The 22,152-nt window shown below is 43.3% G+C and overlaps 1 protein-coding gene across 1 annotated transcript; it reads right to left on the reverse strand.

Moving 5' to 3' along the window:
- Positions 1-1,913: 1,913 nt before the first annotated feature.
- Positions 1,914-18,156, reverse strand: LOC124132936. The gene is made up of 8 exons (XM_046497118.2): positions 18,004-18,156; positions 12,203-12,430; positions 10,822-10,867; positions 9,158-9,324; positions 6,891-6,939; positions 5,852-6,073; positions 3,899-4,012; positions 1,914-2,391 (listed from the first exon to the last, which is right to left on the reverse strand). Exons 1-8 carry the CDS (start codon positions 18,046-18,048, stop codon positions 2,153-2,155), a joined length of 1,110 nt encoding a protein of 369 aa, XP_046353074.2. The 5' UTR covers positions 18,049-18,156; the 3' UTR covers positions 1,914-2,152.
- Positions 18,157-22,152: the final 3,996 nt, after the last annotated feature.

The following is a 22,152-nucleotide window of genomic DNA, read 5'->3' on the forward strand; positions in this document are numbered from 1 at the left end:
ACCGAAATCTGCATGACAGTTTTCGAACCGGATTTCGATTTCGGTGCGCGATTTTGATTGGACTATGCATATACTCGTTAGTCCAGCCAAAATGTAACGCCATAATACCAGCCTAGTTCGGCAAGGGTGGAAACTGGACTTTTATAGTCAGTTAACACCCTTGCCTCGGGAAGATGGTCGCATTCCGGGAGTCGTTAAGTTGGGTGGGGTCAGTTTATTATATGTACCTGTATGGATTTAAAGCACTCTGGTATATCAATTGGATTATAAAAGTGTTTCTTTTTCAGATTACATCCCACATGATGCCAAGAGATATAATATGAAAATAAAACCAGAAAGTAGAGCAGTGCAGCATGAAGTTTTGGAACTTGGTCCATTGTGAATATTGTGAAGAATATTTAACCGATGTATCAGTCTGTGGGGACGTTACAGTGGCCTACACAAATACGTCAATTTATCCGAGGTTCGTCACAACGGAAAATGATGAATAGAGAATGAATTCGCATGGACCACGATTTCACCTCGCGACAAACGTAAGTTCGACACATCTGTGTTTGACTGTATGTAAATAAACAATAGTCATTACTATTGATTCTGTCAACAAGTCATGGTGTTTAAATAAGATTTGAAAGTAAAATGCCACTAGACACTGTCATGATACCAACATGATGGAGCACCGTTTGAGTGAATTCTGTAATATTGTACAATGAAATTAACCTTTGGACCAGAGCTATAATAGTCCGATAAAAATAATTTCTGATACATATTTATAAAGCCAGCGTTCCATTATCACTGTATTTAATAGACATGCTAACTGAATCCACTGGGGATGCAGTGGGATGCTTCCAAAATATCCGCTTATCATTTTTGGCTACTATCAAACAATTCGCGTTTAATTATCGGACCCAAGCCTACCTAAATGTACCTTATTGGGTTATATATTGTAAGAGGGGGCACGGGTGGCCCAGTCGTCTAAGGCGCCGCGATTCGCTTTGCAGAGTTGCGTCCCTTTGGCACACCAGAAACCTATGATTGTGGGTTCGAGTCCCGGTTCGTTCCGATTATGTTTCTAGGTTTGTCAGCACCATACCCGTGCTCGTGGGTTTCACCAAAGTGTTAAACGTCTGGGGCCTGCATCACTTCGGGCTTTCCTCCCAAATTCAGCTGACACGCCGTGATATAACTGGAATAGATGCGCCGTAAAAGGCGACTATGCTTTTCGTAAGAGGGGACTAACGGGGTCGGGTGGTCTTGACTTGGTTGAGGCATTTCATCGTATCCCAATTGCGTAGATGTCAATCACTGGATTGGCTGGCCCTAGACTCGGTTATTTACAGACCGCCGTCATATAGCTGGGATATTGCCGAGTGCGGCGTTAAACAACAAACACACACACACATACAATACCACACAGGCTATTATCTGCAGTGTTGTGCTCAAGAACAGAGGCAAAGAAGTAGAGTGGTCACTCTGTTGAAACAATATCCTCGGACTCACATCAATACAGGGCCGTCGATGTAGTCCAGTGGATACACCGTTTGTTCATATCGACGAAGGCACGATTTCGTTTCCACACCAGGAACAATGTGTATTCTGGTGTCATTCGCAGGCAGGGATGTTGTTTGTGAAAAGACGTCACTCAGCTCAGCTCAGCTTAGCTCAGCTCAGCTCAGCTCCACTCACTCACTCACTGTACTTTTATATTATTGTGGTTTATTTTAAATGACTATCCTCCACGACAGTAGCAAAAAATGAAAACCTCACAAAAACATTTTCTTTTTGGAAGGAACTATTAAAGAGTGTAGTTGATGTAGTGTGATGAAATAAACGTTGTGACGGACATATTGACATATGTATACATTTTGGATGTACTGTATGACTGAAATATGGTAAAATAACATAAAAAAGGCAGATAATGATAAAGATATATATTTGATCTGTTTTGTGAAATCATGTGATTGGGGATCAAGAAAGAATTAATAAGAAATAGTTGATACGTGCTGCTATTAATAGTCCATGCTGCCTTTAATCATTTAGAATAATTATGATGCATAAGCCAAATGGGATGAAAAAGATTTTAAAAAGTAAGACATTCTTTAAAATATGTAAATATACATCAGATATGTTTTATTACTAATATCTTGAATTGCTTCTATTTTGTGCTTGGGATGACAGGCGCGTTATAATGGGGCCACTTCTGTATGAGGGCATAGAACATATCCCCTGGACAAGACGTAGCCCCTGATGCACCACCAACGTCCCGGTGGCCAAGCATCGTGTATGTGGACGTCAGTTTGCCGTTGCTGACCCCGCAGGCTATAATCTTCTGGAGGACATCCTGTGCCGCCTGGTGTGGGAGACGCTGCATGAAGTTCCCAATGACGCAGAACCCTGAGAAACAAAGAGAATAGTTAAACTCCGCAAACAGCCATGTCGTGAATGAATGTGAGGTTTAAAGTTTATAAGTTAAATTACAGCGTGTCAGCTGTTTGGCGGAGTGGCATACGGAGAGGTGCAGGATTTAGACGTTTAGCATTTTGGTAAAACCCACGAGCATGGGTATGGCGCTAAAAAAAAAGAAACATAATCACGGGCAATCTGGGACTCAGCCTCAAAATATCGATTATATTTTTCTGCCACGCCTGTGACGCCACTCTACGTCACCAATGCTCTCGCAAATGGGGGAGTGTGTCTTTTAAGAGGGATTCGAAGACTTGAAATTCCCTGAGCTTAATAACCTGTGTTTCATGACATAACGCCATTGGAAAAGTGGTATTCGGCACTGCAACCATTTCCCACCAATCCATGAAAGAACACCATCTATGTACACTAACCGAGGCCTCTACTATTGTAGTTGTGTATTACATCTTCCCACCACTACATGATAGAACACCACCCATATACACTGACCAAGTCCTCTACTGTTGTAGTTGTGTACTACATCGTCCCGCCACTACATGATAGAACACCACCCACATACACTGACCAAGTCCTCTACTGTTGTACTTGTCTACTACTTCTTTCCATCACTACATGATAGAACACCACACACGTACACTGACCAAGTCCTCTACTGTTGTAGTTGTGTACCACATCTTCCCACCACTACATGATAGAACACCAACCTATGTACACTCACCAAGTCCACTACTGTTGTAGGTGTGTACTATAACTTCCCATCACTACATGATAGAACACCACCCATATACACTGACCAAGTCCTCTACTGCTGTAGGTGTGTACTACATCTTCCCACCACTACATGATAGAACACCACCCATATACACTGACCAAGTCCTCTACTGTTGTAGGTGTGTACTACATCGTCCCACCACTACATGATAGCACACTACCCATATACACTGACCAAGTCCTCTACTGTTGCAGTTGTGTACTACATCTTCCCGCCACTACATGATAGAACACCACCCATGTACACTGGCCACGTTCTCTACTGTTGTAGTTGTGTACCACATCGTCTCACCACTACATGATAGAGCACCACCCTATACACTGACCAAGTCCCTTCCTAATGTAGATGTGTACTATATCTTCCCACCACAACATGATAGAACACCGCCCATATACACTGACCAAGTCCTCTACTGTTGTAGATGTGTACTACATCTTCCCACCACTACATGATAGAACACCATCCATATACACTGACCAAGGCCTCTACTGTTGTAGTTGTGTACTACATCTTCCCACCACTACATGATAGAACACCACCTATATACACTGACCAAGTCCTCTACTGTTGTACTTGTCTACTACATCGTCCCACCACTACATGGTAGAACACCACCCATATACACTGACCAAGTCCTCTACTGTTGTAGTTGTGTACTACATCGTCCCACCACTACATGATAGAACACCACATATGAACACTGACCAAGTCCTCTACTGTTGTAGTTGTAGGTGTGTGCCCCCACAGCGTCCCAGCCACGCCCCTCGTACACATTGCCGTCCTCGCCGATGACGAAACTGTAGCCGATGTCGGACCAGCCTGCAAGGTCATAAATACAGAGGTGAACAATCGTTATGTAGTAACAAATAACATCACGATATCAACCCAGGAACAAACAACTGTAATGACTGAGTATGGTTTTACGCCGCTTTTAAGCATATTTCAAGCAACATCATGACGGGGAACACAATAAATGGACTTTACACATTGACCCAATGTGGCAGTAGATCCTGGTCTTTCAGCGTGACGAGCGAAAGGATAGCTACGAAGCCAACCCTCCACGTAAAACAAATATCGATCTATTGTAGTCTTTGAAGTTTATTCAAAATGTTACGGTTTGAAACCATCTGGCACGATTTCATCCGTGCCTTCTTTTCGTTGTTGCCATTGGTAGGCGTTTTAGTTTGGTTTCAAAGTCCGTACCCGACGATCATAAATGTTGAATAAAACAACTGCCGAGACAGGTAACTGATAATCTTTTCCGTAACAAATACCAGTTTTAATTTGCCCGACAAAGAAGGGAAGTGACTCTTTGAATTGTCTTCAAGAACGTGTTTTCATTTTAGTTCTAAATTTACCACATCATATGTGTTGCCATAAAGCGTATCTGCTGTGAATGTTTCTTTGTTTATTAGTTGTTCAACAAAATTCCAGGTATATGGAAATTACAGGTGGTCTGTAAACAATCGAGTCTGGACCAGACACTCCAGTGATTGATATAATGAGCATCGATCTACGTAATTGGGATAGGGTGACATGCATCAACCAAGGCAGCGAGCCTTATCACCAGATCCCGTTAGAAATTCCATGACTTATCCCTGCTTTTCACTTTCCCAAGACTACAAATGTCCAACGTTAACGATAAATCCATTTTGTGACACTATATATCGGTAAAAACGAACATGTAGACTGTCATTTTCGCGTAGCAGGACAACATGGAATACGAACCAAAATACGAAACTTTGTTTTGAAAATATTGATACCACCTATGCGTTTCTTCTTTTGAAGAGAATATAGAATCATTTGTCTTGTAGTCCTTTAAAAAAATATTTCGTAACTCAAGTATTCTAACTCATTTCGCTTTCTACATGTAAGAATAGTCTGCGTACTGTGTAAAGGATGATCTGTGTTTGTTTGTTTGTTGTTTAACGCCGCACTAAGCAATATTCCAGCTATATGACGGCGGTCTGTAAATAATCGAATCTGGACCAGACAATCCAGTGATTGACAACATGAGCTTCGATCCACATGCATCGACCAAGTCAACGAGTCTGACCACCCGATCCCGTTAGTCGCCTCTTACTACAAGCATAGTCACCTTTTACGGCAAGCATTGATTGTTGAAGACCTATTCTACCCCGGATCTTCACGGGCCGGATGATCTGTGAGCCTAATTACGTTTAGATTAAGGGCGGTGGTTAAAGCGTTCGCTCGTAACGCCGAAGACCCGGGATCGATTCCCGACAAGGATACAATGTGTGAAGCCCATTTAAATTTCTGGTAACCTCCCGTAATGGTTCACATATTATTTCAACATGTATTATATAAATTTCAGATGCAATTCAAAGCACATGGGGACGTGCGGAATAATACAGTATGACTAAACACATTTAACTGTGTCTTGGGTATATTTTTAGATGCAAGACATATGTAAAATCAAAAATTATTTCCGAGGGATTCTTTGAAGAAGAATTTGAAATCATACGCGCATTCTGATTGGTTTGTCGTACTTTCGCGCCTAACATTCATCGATAGGGGGACGAGTCTTCTTCCAGGTTACGGAAAGGGGCGAGTGGTGACGAATGGATTTTTATTGGCCGCTGCGCTTATCAACAAGGGAGCCAGTTCAACCAGTTTGTGTGCGAGGAAGCTCCTTACCGTGTCCGTCCATGTGAAAGTTCTGATAGCTCTGTATCATCCTGACACATTCTCCTCGTGTAAAACAGCCTGCTGTCGCACCGTGGTGGATGAATGCGTAGTACGGAGTATGGGCGAGTTTCACGTGTGGAGAGCGTGGTGCACGTGCTCCCCACTCTGCACGTGTTATGATTTTAGGACATCCGGGCAGTTGGACAACGGAAGAAGCGGCTTGGGAATGGCCTGGAAATAAACATGCATACTTGGAAATTATGAATGAGTGAGTGAGTTGGGTTTATCGCCGCGTTGAACAGTATTCCAGTTATATCACGGCGTGTCAGCTTAGTGTGTGAGGAAAGCCTGAAGTGATGCAGGTCTCGGGCGTTTACCTCTTTGGTGAAACCCGCGAGTATGGTGCTGATAAACCTTGAAATTTATCATAACGGGGCGAACCAGGATTCGAACCCACGATCATAGATTACAGCGTTTCCCAAGGGACAACTCGAATGGTGGCGAATTTGGCGATTTGGCAACCCATGCCCCATCGAAATTATTTACATATTCCAAATAGTGTAAAATTCTATTATATTCATGATGTGTTGTTGATGTCGAGTGTTGTTTGTTTGTTTGTTTGTTTGTTTGTCCGTTTAACGCCACACTCAACAATATTCCGGCTATATGGCAGCGGTCTGTAAATAATGGAGTCTGGACCAGACAATCCAGTGACTGACATCATGAACATCGATCCTCGCAACTGGGATACGATGACATGCATCAACCAAGTCAGCGAGCCTGACCACCCGATCCCGTAAGTCGCCTTTTACGACAAGCATTGTCACCTTTTACGGCAAGCATGGGTTGCTGAAGACCTATTCTACCCCGTTAGTTGGCTGTTACTATATATTTATGCTAAAAAGAGTGGAGCAGTATACGACAAAAGGAAAAGTTGAAAATAACTAATTATAGTTATTTTTTTGCATTAATCAGACTTAGTTTTTTTATTTACTTAATTACGTTTATTGTATAAAAAAGACACGTGCACCAGAAATGCAAAACTCACCTCCACAATTCTCATGGAACACAACATTCCCTTTCTTAATCCATCCGATCTGGAAGAAAACAAAACAAAAGACGACCGTTAGACAGACAATTTCTTTGTTGAAAAAACAAGTTGAAGGATTTGAAGAGCAAACGTGGATGTTGTCGAAAAATAAGAATTTACCCTTAAAAAATTCATGAAACGCTATTATGTTTCAGACCATTGATAAAATGACATTGCCTGCTACCAAAAATACATTGTTGCGAGTTTTTGTTTAAACCAACAATTCTGGCTCGTCGTTTTAAATTTTAAAAAAGTATCCAGTTTTGCAGACTGAAGGAAAAATCTATTCTCGACACGTCGCTTGTAAGAGTCCAGTCAAATCCTTCAGGCGTTATGGACTTAACACAATGTACTCACGTGTGGAGTCAACCGGGCGTGACGACACAGCCCAGCGGGCCAGTCGAGCCTCTTCAAAGTGAGTGAGTGAGTGAGTTTGGTTTTACGCCGCTTTTAGCAATATTCCAGCAATATCACGGCGGGGGACACCAGGAATGGGCTTCACACATTGTACCCATGTCGGGAATCGAACCCGGGTCTTCGGCGAGACGAGCGAACGCTTTAACCACTAGGCTACCCGACCGCCCCCTCTTCAAAGACAACAGAGGGCGACACTTTCTCGGAGTCTTTTGTCGCAGCTTCGTCAACCATGTCAGTAACATTTTCAAGAAGACATACATCAACGTTAGAAACATTTTGTTAGTCATTTATATACCAACCAGCGCGTGCACTACCTCTTATGTAGGTTTACGTAATCTTTTTGTAAACCACTACTGTATGGACTGTCAAAATGCCATATTGCTCAACAAAGATTTTCAAACATGACTGCGTTAATGATCATTGGGTGCTGTGGTGATGCTGGCCCATGATCTTTGACGATCAAAACTGAATGTTAAGCCAATCTCATTAAAATCAGATCTTAGTTCTCGCTACCGCTAAACAAAGATCTGAGGATATCCCATTACGGGTCACGTCAGAACGATCTTTCTCGAATTGTGACGGACCAATGAAATGACTGACAAGAAATCGACATTAGCCAATCAGAAGGCAGCTTTCTCGAGCTTTACGACACTAGTTTTAAACTAGCGACTACGCTTCGAAACATATTTTGACGTATTCTCGATTAAAAAAAATAAAACTGATAAGAGGAACACTCTGGAATGGCTTATAGATGGCCTAGATTGTATGGATATAATCATAAAACCCGTAACTGTCATTCGGAATACGCCGTGTCAAATATTTCGTGGTTGCATGATTAGAAAACACGTTCCGACTGTCACTTTCATGATCTGGTAAGCGACGCTCTGATTGGTTGGATGAAAGGTCGTTCTGACGTGACCCCTAATGGGATGTCCTCAGATCTTTGTTTAGCGATAGCGAGTACAAAGATTTGATTTTAATGAGATTGATGTTAAGCTTGAGTCAACCACACCTGTACTTATAATCAAATTAAAATACATGGTAAGAATTCTAATAATGCGCTAACTTCCGCGCAACAAAGCATGCTGAAAGCGTTTACACCGGCTACCAATATAAGAGTGAGTGAGTTGGGTTTAACGCCGCTTTTAACAGTATTCCAGTTATATCACGGCCTGTCAGCTTTATGTGGGAGGAAAGCCCAACGTGATGCAGACGTTTACCACTTCGGTGAAACCCACGAGCACGGGTATGGTGCTGACAAACCTAGAAACATAATCGGGACGAACCGAGATTCGAACCCACAATCATAGGTTTCTGGCGTGCCCAAGGGACGCAACTCTGCACAGCGAATCGCGGCGCCTTAGACGACTGGGCCACCCGTGCCCCCTACTAATATAAGAGCGCAGTGAGTGTAAAATATTCGCTCTCTCCAACAGAGCGATCAACAGTGATGATCCATCACACATCAGACCATGAATACATGTACTATCACTTCGGAGGGATCACCGCCATCTATTAATTGTGTTCAAAACACTGTACAAAATGTGCGGTGAGCCTTGTTATGCAAACGCAGGTGCTGGACGAGGAAACACGCCCCTCCCAAACCGTCAAGGAATGTAAAAGACTGTTAAAGACTTTGCCAGAATTTACAATGTGGAGCTTCATCTTCGAGTGTGTTGCCCGAGTGCGTTTCCAGAAAGGTGGCCGTTGCCAGTACCATTTTTTAAACTTACCCACGCTCAGACGGTGACCTTAACCTTGACCCCGTAAGGCTTTGTACACTATAGACACTATAAGCAGCCGCTGACCTTGTTGTTGGCGTTGACTTGTAACCAGGTCCCTGCAGTGGAGTTGTACGTCTTCCCCTGCAAGGTCACACACTGACCAGAGGTCAAGGTCGTCATTGTAGTACTTCCGGTTCCATATCCAGTCAAGACATCTACCGCCGCCGTGGCGCAGACACAGTCGAATGATTCTGTGGAGGTTGTTGGAACGCTTAATTATTGCATGCGTATATGTGAAGTGAAATGGGGCTTAACGTCGCGTTCAGTAATATTGCACTTATATGCAGGGGCCCGTTTCACAAAGCGATCGTAGCGCTACGACTACTGTAACTCCTATACTTTAACATAGACTTACGACCGTCTTAGCGCTACGATCTCTTTGTGAAACGGGCCCCTGTGTGTGTGTGGCAGCTTGCACTTGTCCGGACCAATGATTGTTTTAAAGTTCTAGGCCGTTGAGGTACCATGCCGTAGTTAAGCATGGATACCCCACGCAGAAACAGAATACTGACTTCGAGCCCATAAGTCATCGTTTTATACCCTTACCCCGAGCGCCATGTAGGGTAACAACAACTGTCGTCTTTTAACGTCTCTAACGGCCGGGGATCGAATTGGACAACTTTTCGTTTTCCGGGCAGGTGTTCTAACCACCACACGCAGGAGGCGTGTCCCATGGTTAATTCAGATTTCTGCACATGCATTCCGGCGTGTGGTCTCGAGATACAGGCAATACCAAACGGGGGGAGTTGGGAGCCGCTTTGATAAGTGTCATTATTTCAGTTACATCCCGGTGTGTCAGCTTGATATGAGTGAGTGAGTTGGGTTTAACTCCGCTTTTAACAGTATTCCAGTCATATCGCGGCGTGCCAGCTTTATGTGGGAGGAAAGCCCGAAGTGATGCAAGTCTCAGACGTTTACCACTTCGGTGAAACCCACGAGCACGGGTATGGTGCTGACAAACCTAGAAACATAATCGGAGCGAACCGGGATTCGAACCCACAATCATAGGTTTTCTGGCGTGCCCAAGGGACGCAACTCTGCACAGCGAATCGCGGCGCCTTAGACGACTGGGCCACTTTAAAACCGACATTAGTCCGGTCAAGTAAAAAAGCACACACACACACACGCAGACTCACAAACACATGCACGTTGCTATGTAAGTGCAAAAGTTTTGAACGCGACGTCAGACCCCAATTCACCTCACCAACGCCCGGCATTACTGAAAACCTCCCTGGAGTTTTCACAAAGCAGTAATACTTCAAATAGAGCATCAGCAGCTAACTCCATGCAGGAAAGAAGGTGTCGCTCATCATAAGTGTTTGTCTTTTAACTCTACATAATAACATACGTAATTTCTACTCCATGCCCCCAGTGTCAGTGGAATGTTATTCTGCCATAATTGGTTGGTTGGCTGTTTAACGCCGCACTCAGCAATATTCCAGCTATATGACGGCGGTCTGTATATAATCGAGTCTGGGCCAGACAATCCAGTGATTGACATCATGAGCATCGATCCACGCAATTAAGATACGATGACATGCATCAACCAAGTCAGCGAGCCTGACCACCCGATCCCGTTAGTTGCCTCTAACGACAAGCACAATCGCCTTTTACGGCAACCATGAGTTGCTGAAGACCTATTCCACCCCGGATCTTCACGGGTCTATTCTGCTATAAAAATTACTTACCATGACAATTCTTGATGTAGATATCAGACGTCAACAACCAGGCATTCTGCAAAAAAGGTCAAGGTCAACGTCATTGAATATTAAGCAGCTGCTCAGTTTAATCAATTCAAAATACATTTTCCTCACCTTTAAATATTTTTTTTATATTTCAGTGTGAAAGTTTTCTAAAGTTGAGAAAAGGGATATTTTCATTGCAGTGAACATAACACTTGATATTTCACTGCAAGCCGAAACACAAACTGTTGACGTCCTTTTTATGTTAGTTCCACATTGACAAGCAACATAATGACAGATGGTCATCTATGGAGTTACTATCACTTCTTGATGTTTGTTATTCTCTCGAAAATGTTTCGTTATTTCGTCAATCGAGACGGTTCGTTTCGCAAAGCGCCATTTTTGTTACTTGACCAGCGTGTATTCTTTCGCTTCCAACAGAGGTCTCAAAGTTGAATTTGTATATAATCATATCTCAATGTATGATAAAGAATTTTCGTGACGCTAAATATGTTTTGATACTTTTGTTTATATTTTTAAAGATTTTACAACACGAAACTACTTTTTAAGTTGCAAATACAAGGGATGGTGAGCCGTCCTGTGTGTTAGGAAGGGAGAGTTTACGTTTCAAGGTTTTACATTTGTAATGAAATAATTTAATATTCCGGTTGACCACTACACAAAAAGTATGTAATAAAAAGGATATTCCATGTGTCTCGTGAAATATCATGTTTCTCTCATTTCGTGACGTATATCTCCTTCCTCACGTCACCCGATTAGACGAAGATGATATTTCACTCGACACAAAAAATATCCTATATGTATTTGATTTTCGTGTACAACTGAAAGTAACATTCCTACCGACTGACCCTTATTTAAATCTGGCTTGTAATAATAATAAGTGCATTTATAATGCGCCAGATTCCATTCCAAGTGGATGCTCATAGCTCTACACTATTATAACCCCGGTCAATGGATCAGTGAGCACTCGATTTTCATTCTCAGCTCCCTGGGGAGTATACAACCCAAGCTGTCTGTGAGGCGCTAGAAGGTTAACAACCACATTATCATCTCATCCTACCGGGTACCCACTCACTGCTGGGTGAACAGAGGCACATTTCGAACAAAGTCACTTGCCTAAGGAGACACCGTGTGTGGTACATGTGCTTCAGTGTGGGGCAGGACCGAAGCCCTAGAAACTCTCAGGAGTCAAGCTGCTTAACATGGTCACCAATCCAACTACTCTCCGAGACCGACGTTGCTTAACTCAACCTGATTTGTGATGTGTGCGCTGTGCACAGGACCACGTGCCACCAAATAAGGTAAATTGTTGGAAAAATGCAAATGAATTATTATCATCAACTGAAGAAGAAGATAGGTGTCTTACCTGTCCCTGATACAACACATGGGCGTATATCCGACCGTCATTGATGGCCTTCTGGTCTCCTTGATATGGGAGACAACTCGGGGAACTGAGTGTCCCAAAACTGTTGTCCTTGGACCCGAATACCCGCTCAATCACAGTGTCTACAGACGCACATGCGCACTGGCTAGCTGGAGCGGTGCATGCCGGACTGCTGAGTGCCAGGACAAGGGAGACAATAACTAGGGACATCTGGAAACAACAAGCTGATGATGTAAGGAGGTAACAACATTGGTTACAACTTCTTTTCCCTTCATGCAGAGACCCGTGAAGATTCCGGGGTAGAATAGGTCTCCAGCAACCCATGCTTGCCGTAAAAGGTGACAATGCTTGTCGTAAAAGGCGACTTACGGGATCGGGTGGGCAGGCTCGCTGACTTGGTTGATGCATGTCATCGATCCCAATTGCGTGGATCGATGCTCATGATGTCAATCACTGGATTGTCTGGTCCAGACTCGATTATTTACAGACCGCCGTCATATAGCTGGAATACTGCTGAGTGCGGCGTTAAACAACAAACCAACCAACCAACCTTCATGCAGAGGAATATTCCATCAGCTCCAGCCTTAAAAGTTTACTGTAGTCATTTCACAACTTTTGAGATACAATCGAGCATGCTCTTTCTACCAAGATTTCAAAAAGCGTCGTATGATTCTTGCTCAGACGTTGTTTGATCAAGGCTACAACATTCAAGGTCTTAGTAAAACTTTCAAAAAGTTTGATGGTAGACATGTTGAGGACATTTCCAAATATGTCGCATCAGTGACAAAAATGATGTCCGATGCAATTCCCTATTTTGAATTGTACTATATGTTCCGGGTTTTTTTCAGGTGAACAATTACCTTGCCTATGCATGTGTTTGTGACGTGTGCTACCGGTGATGCAGGATACGCTCACCTTTTCGCAAACACCTGGTATCATTACTATTTGATATTGATTCATGCACATGCTTGTGATATAGTCGGAATCGTACAATCGACTCAGCTTTATGCAGAGATTTCTATTGGATATGGAAAGGGTTTTGTCGCTTCATTTATATTCAAGAACTCCCTGCTAGTGGGGATTCGGGGTTAGAATAGGTCCGCCAGCAATATTGAGAAAAGAAATAAAATGAAGTCTACTAACTTAATTTTAAACAGCGGCAAAAAGTTAGTAAACAGCAAATTTACTTTCCCGCCTTATTGATTGCACAGCAGCGGTGTAGAGAAGGGATACCCTATTTCAGTTTCGACGTCTGGACCAGAAATCCAGTGGTTGACATCAGGAGCACCGATCTATGCAATTGGGATTGATATACGATGACATGCTTTAAGTCAGCAGGGCTGAGCACCCGATCCCGTTTGTCGCCTTTAATGACAAGTATAGGCTGGTGTAGACCAAGTCCTTCAGCTAAGGCTGAGCACCCGATCCCGTTAGTCGCCTTTAACGACAAGTAGGGGTTGGTGTAGACCGAGTCCTTCAGCTAGTGCTGAGCAACCGATCCCGTTAGTCGCCTTTAAAGACAAGTAGGGGTTGGTGTAGACCAAGTCCTTCAGCTAAGGCTGAGCACCCGATCCCGTTAGTCGCCTTTAACGACAAGTATGGGTTGGTGTAGACCAAGTCCTTCAGCTAAGGCTGAGCACCCGATCCCGTTAGTCGCCTTTAAAGACAAGTAGGGGTTGGTGTAGACCAAGTCCTTCAGCTAAGGCTGAGCACCCGATCCCGTTAGTCGCCTTTAACGACAAGTAGGGGTTGGTGTAGACCGAGTCCTTCAGCTAGTGCTGAGCAACCGATCCCGTTAGTCGCCTTTAACGACAAGTAAGGGTTGGTGTAGACCGAGTCCTTCAGCTAGTGCTGAGCAACCGATCCCGTTAGTCGCCTTTAATGACAAGTATAGGCTGGTGTAGACCAAGTCCTTCAGCTAAGGCTGAGCACCCGATCCCGTTAGTCGCCTTTAACGACAAGTAAGGGTTGGTGTAGACCGAGTCCTTCAGCTAGTGCTGAGCAACCGATCCCGTTAGTCGCCTTTAACGACAAGTAGGGGTTGGTGTAGACCAAGTCCTTCAGCTAGGGCTGAGCACCCGATCCCGTTAGTCGCCTTTAACGACAAGTATGGGTTGGTGTAGACCAAGTCCTTCACCAATTATCGTGTTCACAATTCGGGTTTTAGGGCCGATGTCAGAGATATGTTTAACACTTTCTGAACGTATGAACTGATCCCTAAGGTATAAAAATGTTCAACGTTTAGAACAAGGCCGCGACTGCTGTAAGGCTAACGCAGTGTCATGTGTAGCGCACATCACAGAAAATTGATAAGAAAATCGGATGACCCTTAACTTTAGAAGTGAGTGAGTTAGTTGGGTTTAACGCCGCTTTTAACAGTATTCCAGTTATATCACGGCGTGTCAGCTTAATATGGGAGGAAAGCCCGAAATCATGCAGGTCTCAGACGTTTACCACTTCGGTGAAACCGACGAGCAGGAATATGGTGCTGACAAACCTAGAAACATAATCGGGGCGAACCGGGATTCGAACCCATAATCATAGGTTTCTGGCGTGCCCAAGGGACGCAACTCCGCACAGCGAATCGCGGCGCCTCAGACGACTGGGCCGACCGTGCCCCCGAACTTTAGAAGTACATATTACACGTCGAACACAGAAAGCAGTCGATGTTGGCGAGTCTGTTCATCTGGCGTCAACAATGCCTTTAAGAGGGAGTGTCGAGTGGGAAAGTAAGGAGGGAAGTTAAACCACTTGCCATGATCGCAACACGATCCGTCACAAACATATTGTAAATACGATGCCGTGTCACGAAGAGCACATATGTAATACATATCTGTACACACATCCTTGTTTCTAATCACGATGTACTTGTATCAATATATCACATAATATTATTTCTTACACACAGAAATTCCTGGTCGGTCTTCCAGCCCCAAGAGAATCAATTTTAAAATGGAATCGAAATTCAAGCTGGCATGTCTAGATTGCCTCAGCTCTTTGAATACATACTGTTCTGTGACTTGGAATTTAGATTTTTTATTTTTCATATTTTAGATAATAACTGATATATTTTCTTTGATAAGATAACGTTCTTTCTAGGATTAAGTGTCAGTCTAAGAAACCCCTTGTCAACTCGAACACTTGACACAATAGAATACATGCCGCTGTTCGAGACAAGCGGAGGACTGCTATAAGAGCACGATGTTTGTGTTAATGAGGTAAGACAGGATATAACAATTATTGTTTGTTGTCTAACGCCGCACTCAGCAATATTCCAGCTTTAAGGTATGTGAATAAACTAGTCTGGACCAGACAATCCAGTGACTGATATCCAAACAACCCATGCCGTCGGGGTGTGTCCCGATGAGACGATATATATATATATAATACAATACCCGACACAACACGTAGGAGAGCATTCCTTTACAAATGTGAATTTTGCCTCTTAAATATATGCGTTTGTGTCCCCCTCAAGTGTGTCAGAATACCTGCGATTATTGTTTCGGATCCTATTTTTTGCGTGATAAAGTGTCGTTTTTTTCAGCGCTATACCTGTGGGTAAGGTAACAGACCACCGAGGACCGGCCGTGATCAAGCTGAAGTAATGTTTAAATCGGCATTGAACCTAACTCACTTTCTCATTGTGAGTTAGTGAGTGAGTGAGTTGGGTTTGTCGCCGCTTTGAACAGTATTCCAGTTATATCACGGCGTGTTAGCTTAATTTGGGAGGAAAGCCCCAAGTGATGCAGGTCTCAGACGTTTACCACTTCGGTGAAACCCACGAGCACGGGCATGGTGCTGACAAACCAAGAAACAATCGGTACGAACGGGGATTCGAACCCACAATCATCGGTTTCGGGCGTGACCAAAGGAGGCGACGCTTTAGACAACAAGGGCTACCCGTACACACTGACAGTGTAATCATCCGACCATCATCCGTTGGCTCTTATGACAGACAAGGCTGCTGGAGATATATTATGTTCAGATGTGACAAAGCATTTATTAAAACAAAAACGTGAACCCATATGGCGCTGTCATCTGTTTGTCACACACGAGGAGTCACTGATAAGCATGTGGCACAGGTTGTGTGAACTCTATGAACTAAACCGAAGGAGCACACTCAAAAGACTGCCATACGTGGTCGGTTTTAAAATTTCCATTGTCCGACGTCCGTGTACTTGTAAATTTATCACTGGTACGCAATTGGGACACGATGACATGCATCAACCAAGTCAGCGAGTCTGACCACCCGATCCCGTTAGTTAGCCTCCTACGACAAGCATAATCGCACGGGTGGCTGAAGACCTATTCTACCCCGGATCTTCACGGGTCATTAGTATAAGAAATGAAATCTTTTTACGCGACAGAAAGGCAGAAACCTTTGGTTTCATAGGACAATGTAACCATGTGATTTGTGTTGTCGAGGATACTGTTGCTTAATAAGGGACCTGTCATTTCTTATATGGAGGTGTGCGTGTAGGAGCGTGCGTGGACGTGTTTTTGTGTGACCAAAAATAAATGAAATATGACGGTCTCTAGGGGAGGGTCATAAAGAATAACTAATTAGGGGAGGGTCATGGAGTGAGTGAGTGAGTGAGTATGGTTTTACGCCGCTTTTAGCAATTTTCCAGCAGTATCGCGGCGGGGGACACCATAAATGGGCTTCACACATTGTACCCATGTCGGGAATCGAACCCGGGTCTTCGGCGTGACGAGCGAACGCTTTAACCACTAGGCTACCCGATCGCCCTTAATCTAAATGTAATTAGGCTCACAGATCATCCGGCCCGTGAAGTTCCCGGGTAGAATAGGAATAGGCTACCCGACCGCCCCGGAGGGTCATGGGGAAATGGATTTTTAATAATATAATATATAGACTATATAAGTGCTTTTGCATTCTGTCTATTCGGGGAGGGCCCTGAAAAAAACTTAAGGGACATTCTGAGGGTCATCTAAACTTATGACAAGCATTAGTGGATCCGGAGGGTCATTACGTTCATGAAATACTCTGAGCCACCCACACCCTGTAATAAATGGTCGGTCCTTAATGATATCATTTTGACAAATAAATTCAATGTTTGAAATTTACCCTTCCAGGGGTCAAGGACTGTGTTAATCCTGTACCTCCATTGCCCTATTGCAGTAACGGTTGTTATGAATCAAGCAACAAATATGTTACACACATTGCGACATACAATGGGTTCACCGTGACCTGTGAAGATCCGGGGTAGAATAGCTCATCAGCAACCCATGCTTGCCGTAAAAGGCGACTTTGCTTGTTGAAAGTGGCGACTAACGGGATCGGGTGGTCAGGCTCTCTGACTTGATTTGATTCATGTGATCATGCCCCAATTGCGTGGATCGATGCTCGTGTCTGGTCCAGATTCGATTATTTACAGACCGCCGTCATACAGCTGGAATTTGCTGAGTGGGGCGTTAAACAAACAAACAAACAACCGGCTTAAAAATACAAGTAAGTCGTGTCTTTGGTATTTTTATGAATGTCTCTATGTTGCCACAACTATTTCAGTCAGCTGAGTTATTTATAAAAGGGAGGGGGGAGGGGGGACTTCTTCAAACTATCTTCTTCCTGGTTTGTAACTGGATTATGTATAATGTTCACTCACTGTCAGGTCCGCAGTGAAGGGTCATATTATCTGCTGTGTAAAACACGCGAACGTAAAAAAATAAGTGAAAGATGGCTACGTTCGTGTAACAAGCTGAATCAGTGCAACAATGACGTATTCGCGAACACTACCACTAACTACACGAGCAATACTGACCTTAAGCGAGTCCCAGCTCAATTGAAGCGCCCTCTGGAAGTACATCCGGGCAACTTGACTGTAACTATAAATGTATGTCACGTCACCCGACAGAGAAAAACCGGTTGACTTTCCTTATCGCGTTTGTCTAGTGTGACGTGAATAAACACAGGGTAAATTTACCTTGCTTTTTTTAAACTGCAAACATGGCGTTGTAAATATATACCAGGGTAAATGTACATGTACATTGCCGAATGACAACGCAATTATATTTTGCCGTTCTATTCTCAATTACTTGTTTTTCGGATAAACAGCGGAAGATGTCATATTTGATTATAACTGAGAGGGCCCTCGTTTTCCCTTTTCGGAGTTGTTTATATTGGGGTCTCCTCAATTTAATATTGGGGGTGGATGATATCGGCTTGGTTGGGGTTGACGTCAGATTTCTTTCAGGCATTTCCAGTGAATATTTTATACATTTTATTCTGGAACAATTTCTTTTTGTATCATTCAATAATGAGGTTGGTCGGCGTGGAAAGGAGTATAAAATCATAATTGCTTCTTGTTTGACGCCGCGCTCAGCAATATCTCTGCTGTATGGCGGCAGTCTGTAAATAATCGAGTCTGGACCAGACTGATTGATATCATGAGCATCGATCTAAGGAATTTGGATACGATGACATGCATCAACAAGTCAGCGAGTCTGACCACCCGATCCCGTTAGTCGTCTCTCACGACAAGCATAGTCACCTTTTACGACAGGCATGGGTTGCTGTAGACATATTCTACACGGGTCCAATCATAAAGAAATAAAGAAATTATATGTATTTATATATATCATATTTATATTTTACCCTATCGATCAATTGAACACAAATACAAACATTATGGACCACCAAACCTACGTGAAAAGATACAAGGAGTAATTGCAAAACAGTTGCCTAAGATGATATTGTTATATTTCCTGACAGGCTTATCATGAGTGAGTTGTGTTTTATGTCTCTTTAAACAGCATTCCAGTTTTATCATGGCGTGTCAGCTTGATGAGGGAACCGCCTCCGTGGTCTAATGGTAAAGTGTCCGCCCGGAGAGCGGAAGGTCCGGGACTCGATCCCCAGCCGCGTCATACCAAAAGACGTTAAAAGATGGTACTTGTTGTTACCCCGTCTTGCGCTCGGCATTAAGGGGCTAAAACAAGGACTGGTCGGCTCAGAGTCAGTATACTGTGTCTGAGTGGGGTATTCATGTTAAACTGTGGCATGGTATCTCAGTGTGCTAGCACTATAAATCGGCATCAGTCGTACAAGCAGCCACGCGCAAAACATACACGTGCATGCACGTCGCTATATAAGTGCAATAATCTTGGACGCGACGTTAAACCCCATTTCACCTCACCTCATCTCACCTTGATGAGGGAGGAAGGCTCGAAGTGGTGCAGGCCTCAGACGTTTAACACTTTGGTGAAACGAGCACGGGGATGCTGCTGACAAACTTATGATCAAAATCGGGGCGGATCGGGATTCGAACCCACGATCACATATTTCTGGGATGCCTAAGGGAGGCAACTCTGCACAGCGAACATAATTGTAATTTCCAACCATCGCTGAAATATTTTTTTAACAAATGAATTAACAGATATAAAATGTGATAATTGTTTTATAAGTAACCAATTTTGACATAACTGATCACCACAATAGTATTGCCTCTTGAACTGCACAAATGTGATTCCAGGAAAGACAAAACCTCAGAAATATAAGTTACTGTATGATTGTAAACTTCCATTAAAGTATTTTTCTGTCTGGGTAAATTAATTATATTGCACAATGGATTGATATAAAACTAGTGTAATTCTACTCAGCTTATTTAACCCTCTTGGTGCCACGGGACCATATATGGTCCCTCACTTTTCACACCCGCATAGTGCCAAGGGACCATATATGGTCCCTCACTTTTCACACCCGCATAGTTCCAAGAGACCATATATGGTCCCTCACTTTTCACACCCGCATAGTGCCAAGAGACCATATATGGTCCCTCACTTTTCACACCCGCATAGTGCCAAGGGACCATATATGGTCCCTCACTATTCACACCCGCATAGTGCCAAGGGACCATATATGGTCCCGAGTAAATGCCCTTTTTAAACCGTGAATGAAGATATAAAACACCGAGTGCACAAAGTCAAAATTATAACCATCATCACCCCAATCATCTTAGCTTTAACATTGTGTAACTCATACTTTATACGATGCTACGGATTGCGAAATATGGCGATATTAGTAAAGTGTCTACCGCTCTTCTCGGCCTTTTTCTGCCATGTTTGAACACCAAGCGAATGACGACGAATTTTGATTATGCACCCATGTCACATACACGTAAATATTTTCAGACAAAACCCTTTTTATAAGAAATAATATGACCTGAGTGGTCAGAAAGACATATTTTTCCCAATTGTATACTTATATTCACGTAAATACCATTCTGTTCACTCCTTTACGAACAAGTTTGTTTACACGTTTTGTATATTTTTTAAAACGCTGTCTTGTCAGTAACACCTGTACTGTTATCTTGTCTTTGAGTATTGCGATTTATGTAGAACGTAATTGCTTTTCAACAGCATGTGTAGTTTGTTATCCTGGTATATTTCTGGAACACAGATTACAGATCAGACCAACACCAAGTTGTTTGAAGTTCCTGGTGTGAAGTTGAGAGTGAGTGAGTGAGTTGATATTTAACGTCGCATCGGCATTATTTCAGTGAGTGAGTGAGTGAGTGAGTGAGTTGGGTTTTACGCCGCTTTTAACAGTATTCCAGTTATATCGCGGCGTGTCAGCTTAATGTGGGAGGAAAGCCCGAAGTGATGCAGGTCTCAGACGTTTACCACTTCGGTGAAACCCACGAGCACGGGTATGGTGCTGACAAACCTAGAAACATAATCGGGGCGAACCGGGATTCGAACCCACAATCATAGGTTCCTGGCGTGCCCAAGGGACGCAACTCTGCACAGCGAATCGCGGCGCTTTAGACGACTGGGCCACCCGTGCCCCCCGCGTTATTTCAGCCATATAGCGACGAGTACAAGTTGATAAATATTCAATTGAGTAATGAATGCAAAGTTTATTTAAAAATCAAATTTGTCAAACATATTTTATCATAATATTATTTACCGCTGACCACAGTCTTTCAGCCAACAGTGGACCTATTCCATCCCGGATCTTCACGGGGCGCCATTGAGGGTCGAAACTACCATTCAGAAACCAGTCAACAATCATGAATTGAGGTATTGGTGGTCCCAGGTAGTGTATATTAGTTGATAGGTAGTGTTTGGTCATGTTACGCCAGGCAGACCATGTGTGGTTCGTGTGAGTATTTAAAACAATCAGTATTGTCGAGGTAAAATGCTTGAAAATCAACTAATTCTTAAGACAGTTGGAAAATAAAGAAATTGTCTGTCACAAACAATACATTGTTGATTGATATTTATTTTTTTGGGCTAATGGTTTCAAATACAAACATATGTGATTTTGCAGCTGAGGCTGAAATATATATGTGGTCTTCATAAAAAATCTCATGTATATACTTGTGAACACTTGAAGCATATTCCTGTTCTACACAGCAGACGAAAGACAAAATTAGCGTTGCTCCATTCCTACAATTTTCACTGCTATTTTGCCTTTTGCGTCCAATTAAGTCTGTTTCGTCGAATATTCGAGACTGGTGTTTCTCTCGCGTTGACGTTGACGTTGACGTTGGCGTTTTGTGTTTACAGCCTGGCTTTATTTCACAGATCAGATAATGAGTGAGTGTGTTTGGTTTTACGCCGCTTTTAGCAACATTTCAGCAACATCACGGCGGGGGACACCAGAAATGGGCTTCACATATTGTACCCATGTCGGGAATCGATCCCTGGTCTCGGCGTGACGAGCGAACGCTTTAACCGATAATGAGGTTGACGACTTCAGCCTTTTTGAGTGAGTGAGTGAGTGAGTGAGTGAGTGAGTGAGTGAGTGAGTTGGGCTTAACGCCGCGTTGAACACAATTCCAATTACATTACATGAAACCAACGTACACGGACATGGTGCTGACAAACCAAGAAACACAATGGGGGAGAACCGGAATTCTAACCCACGATCACAGGTTTCTGGCGTGCCCAAGGGACGCAACTCTGCA

This window comes from Haliotis rufescens, unplaced genomic scaffold (assembly GCF_023055435.1).
Source record: "Haliotis rufescens isolate VD_foot unplaced genomic scaffold, xgHalRufe1.0.p SCAF_18, whole genome shotgun sequence".
In the NCBI taxonomy this organism is placed as follows: domain Eukaryota; kingdom Metazoa; phylum Mollusca; class Gastropoda; order Lepetellida; family Haliotidae; genus Haliotis; species Haliotis rufescens.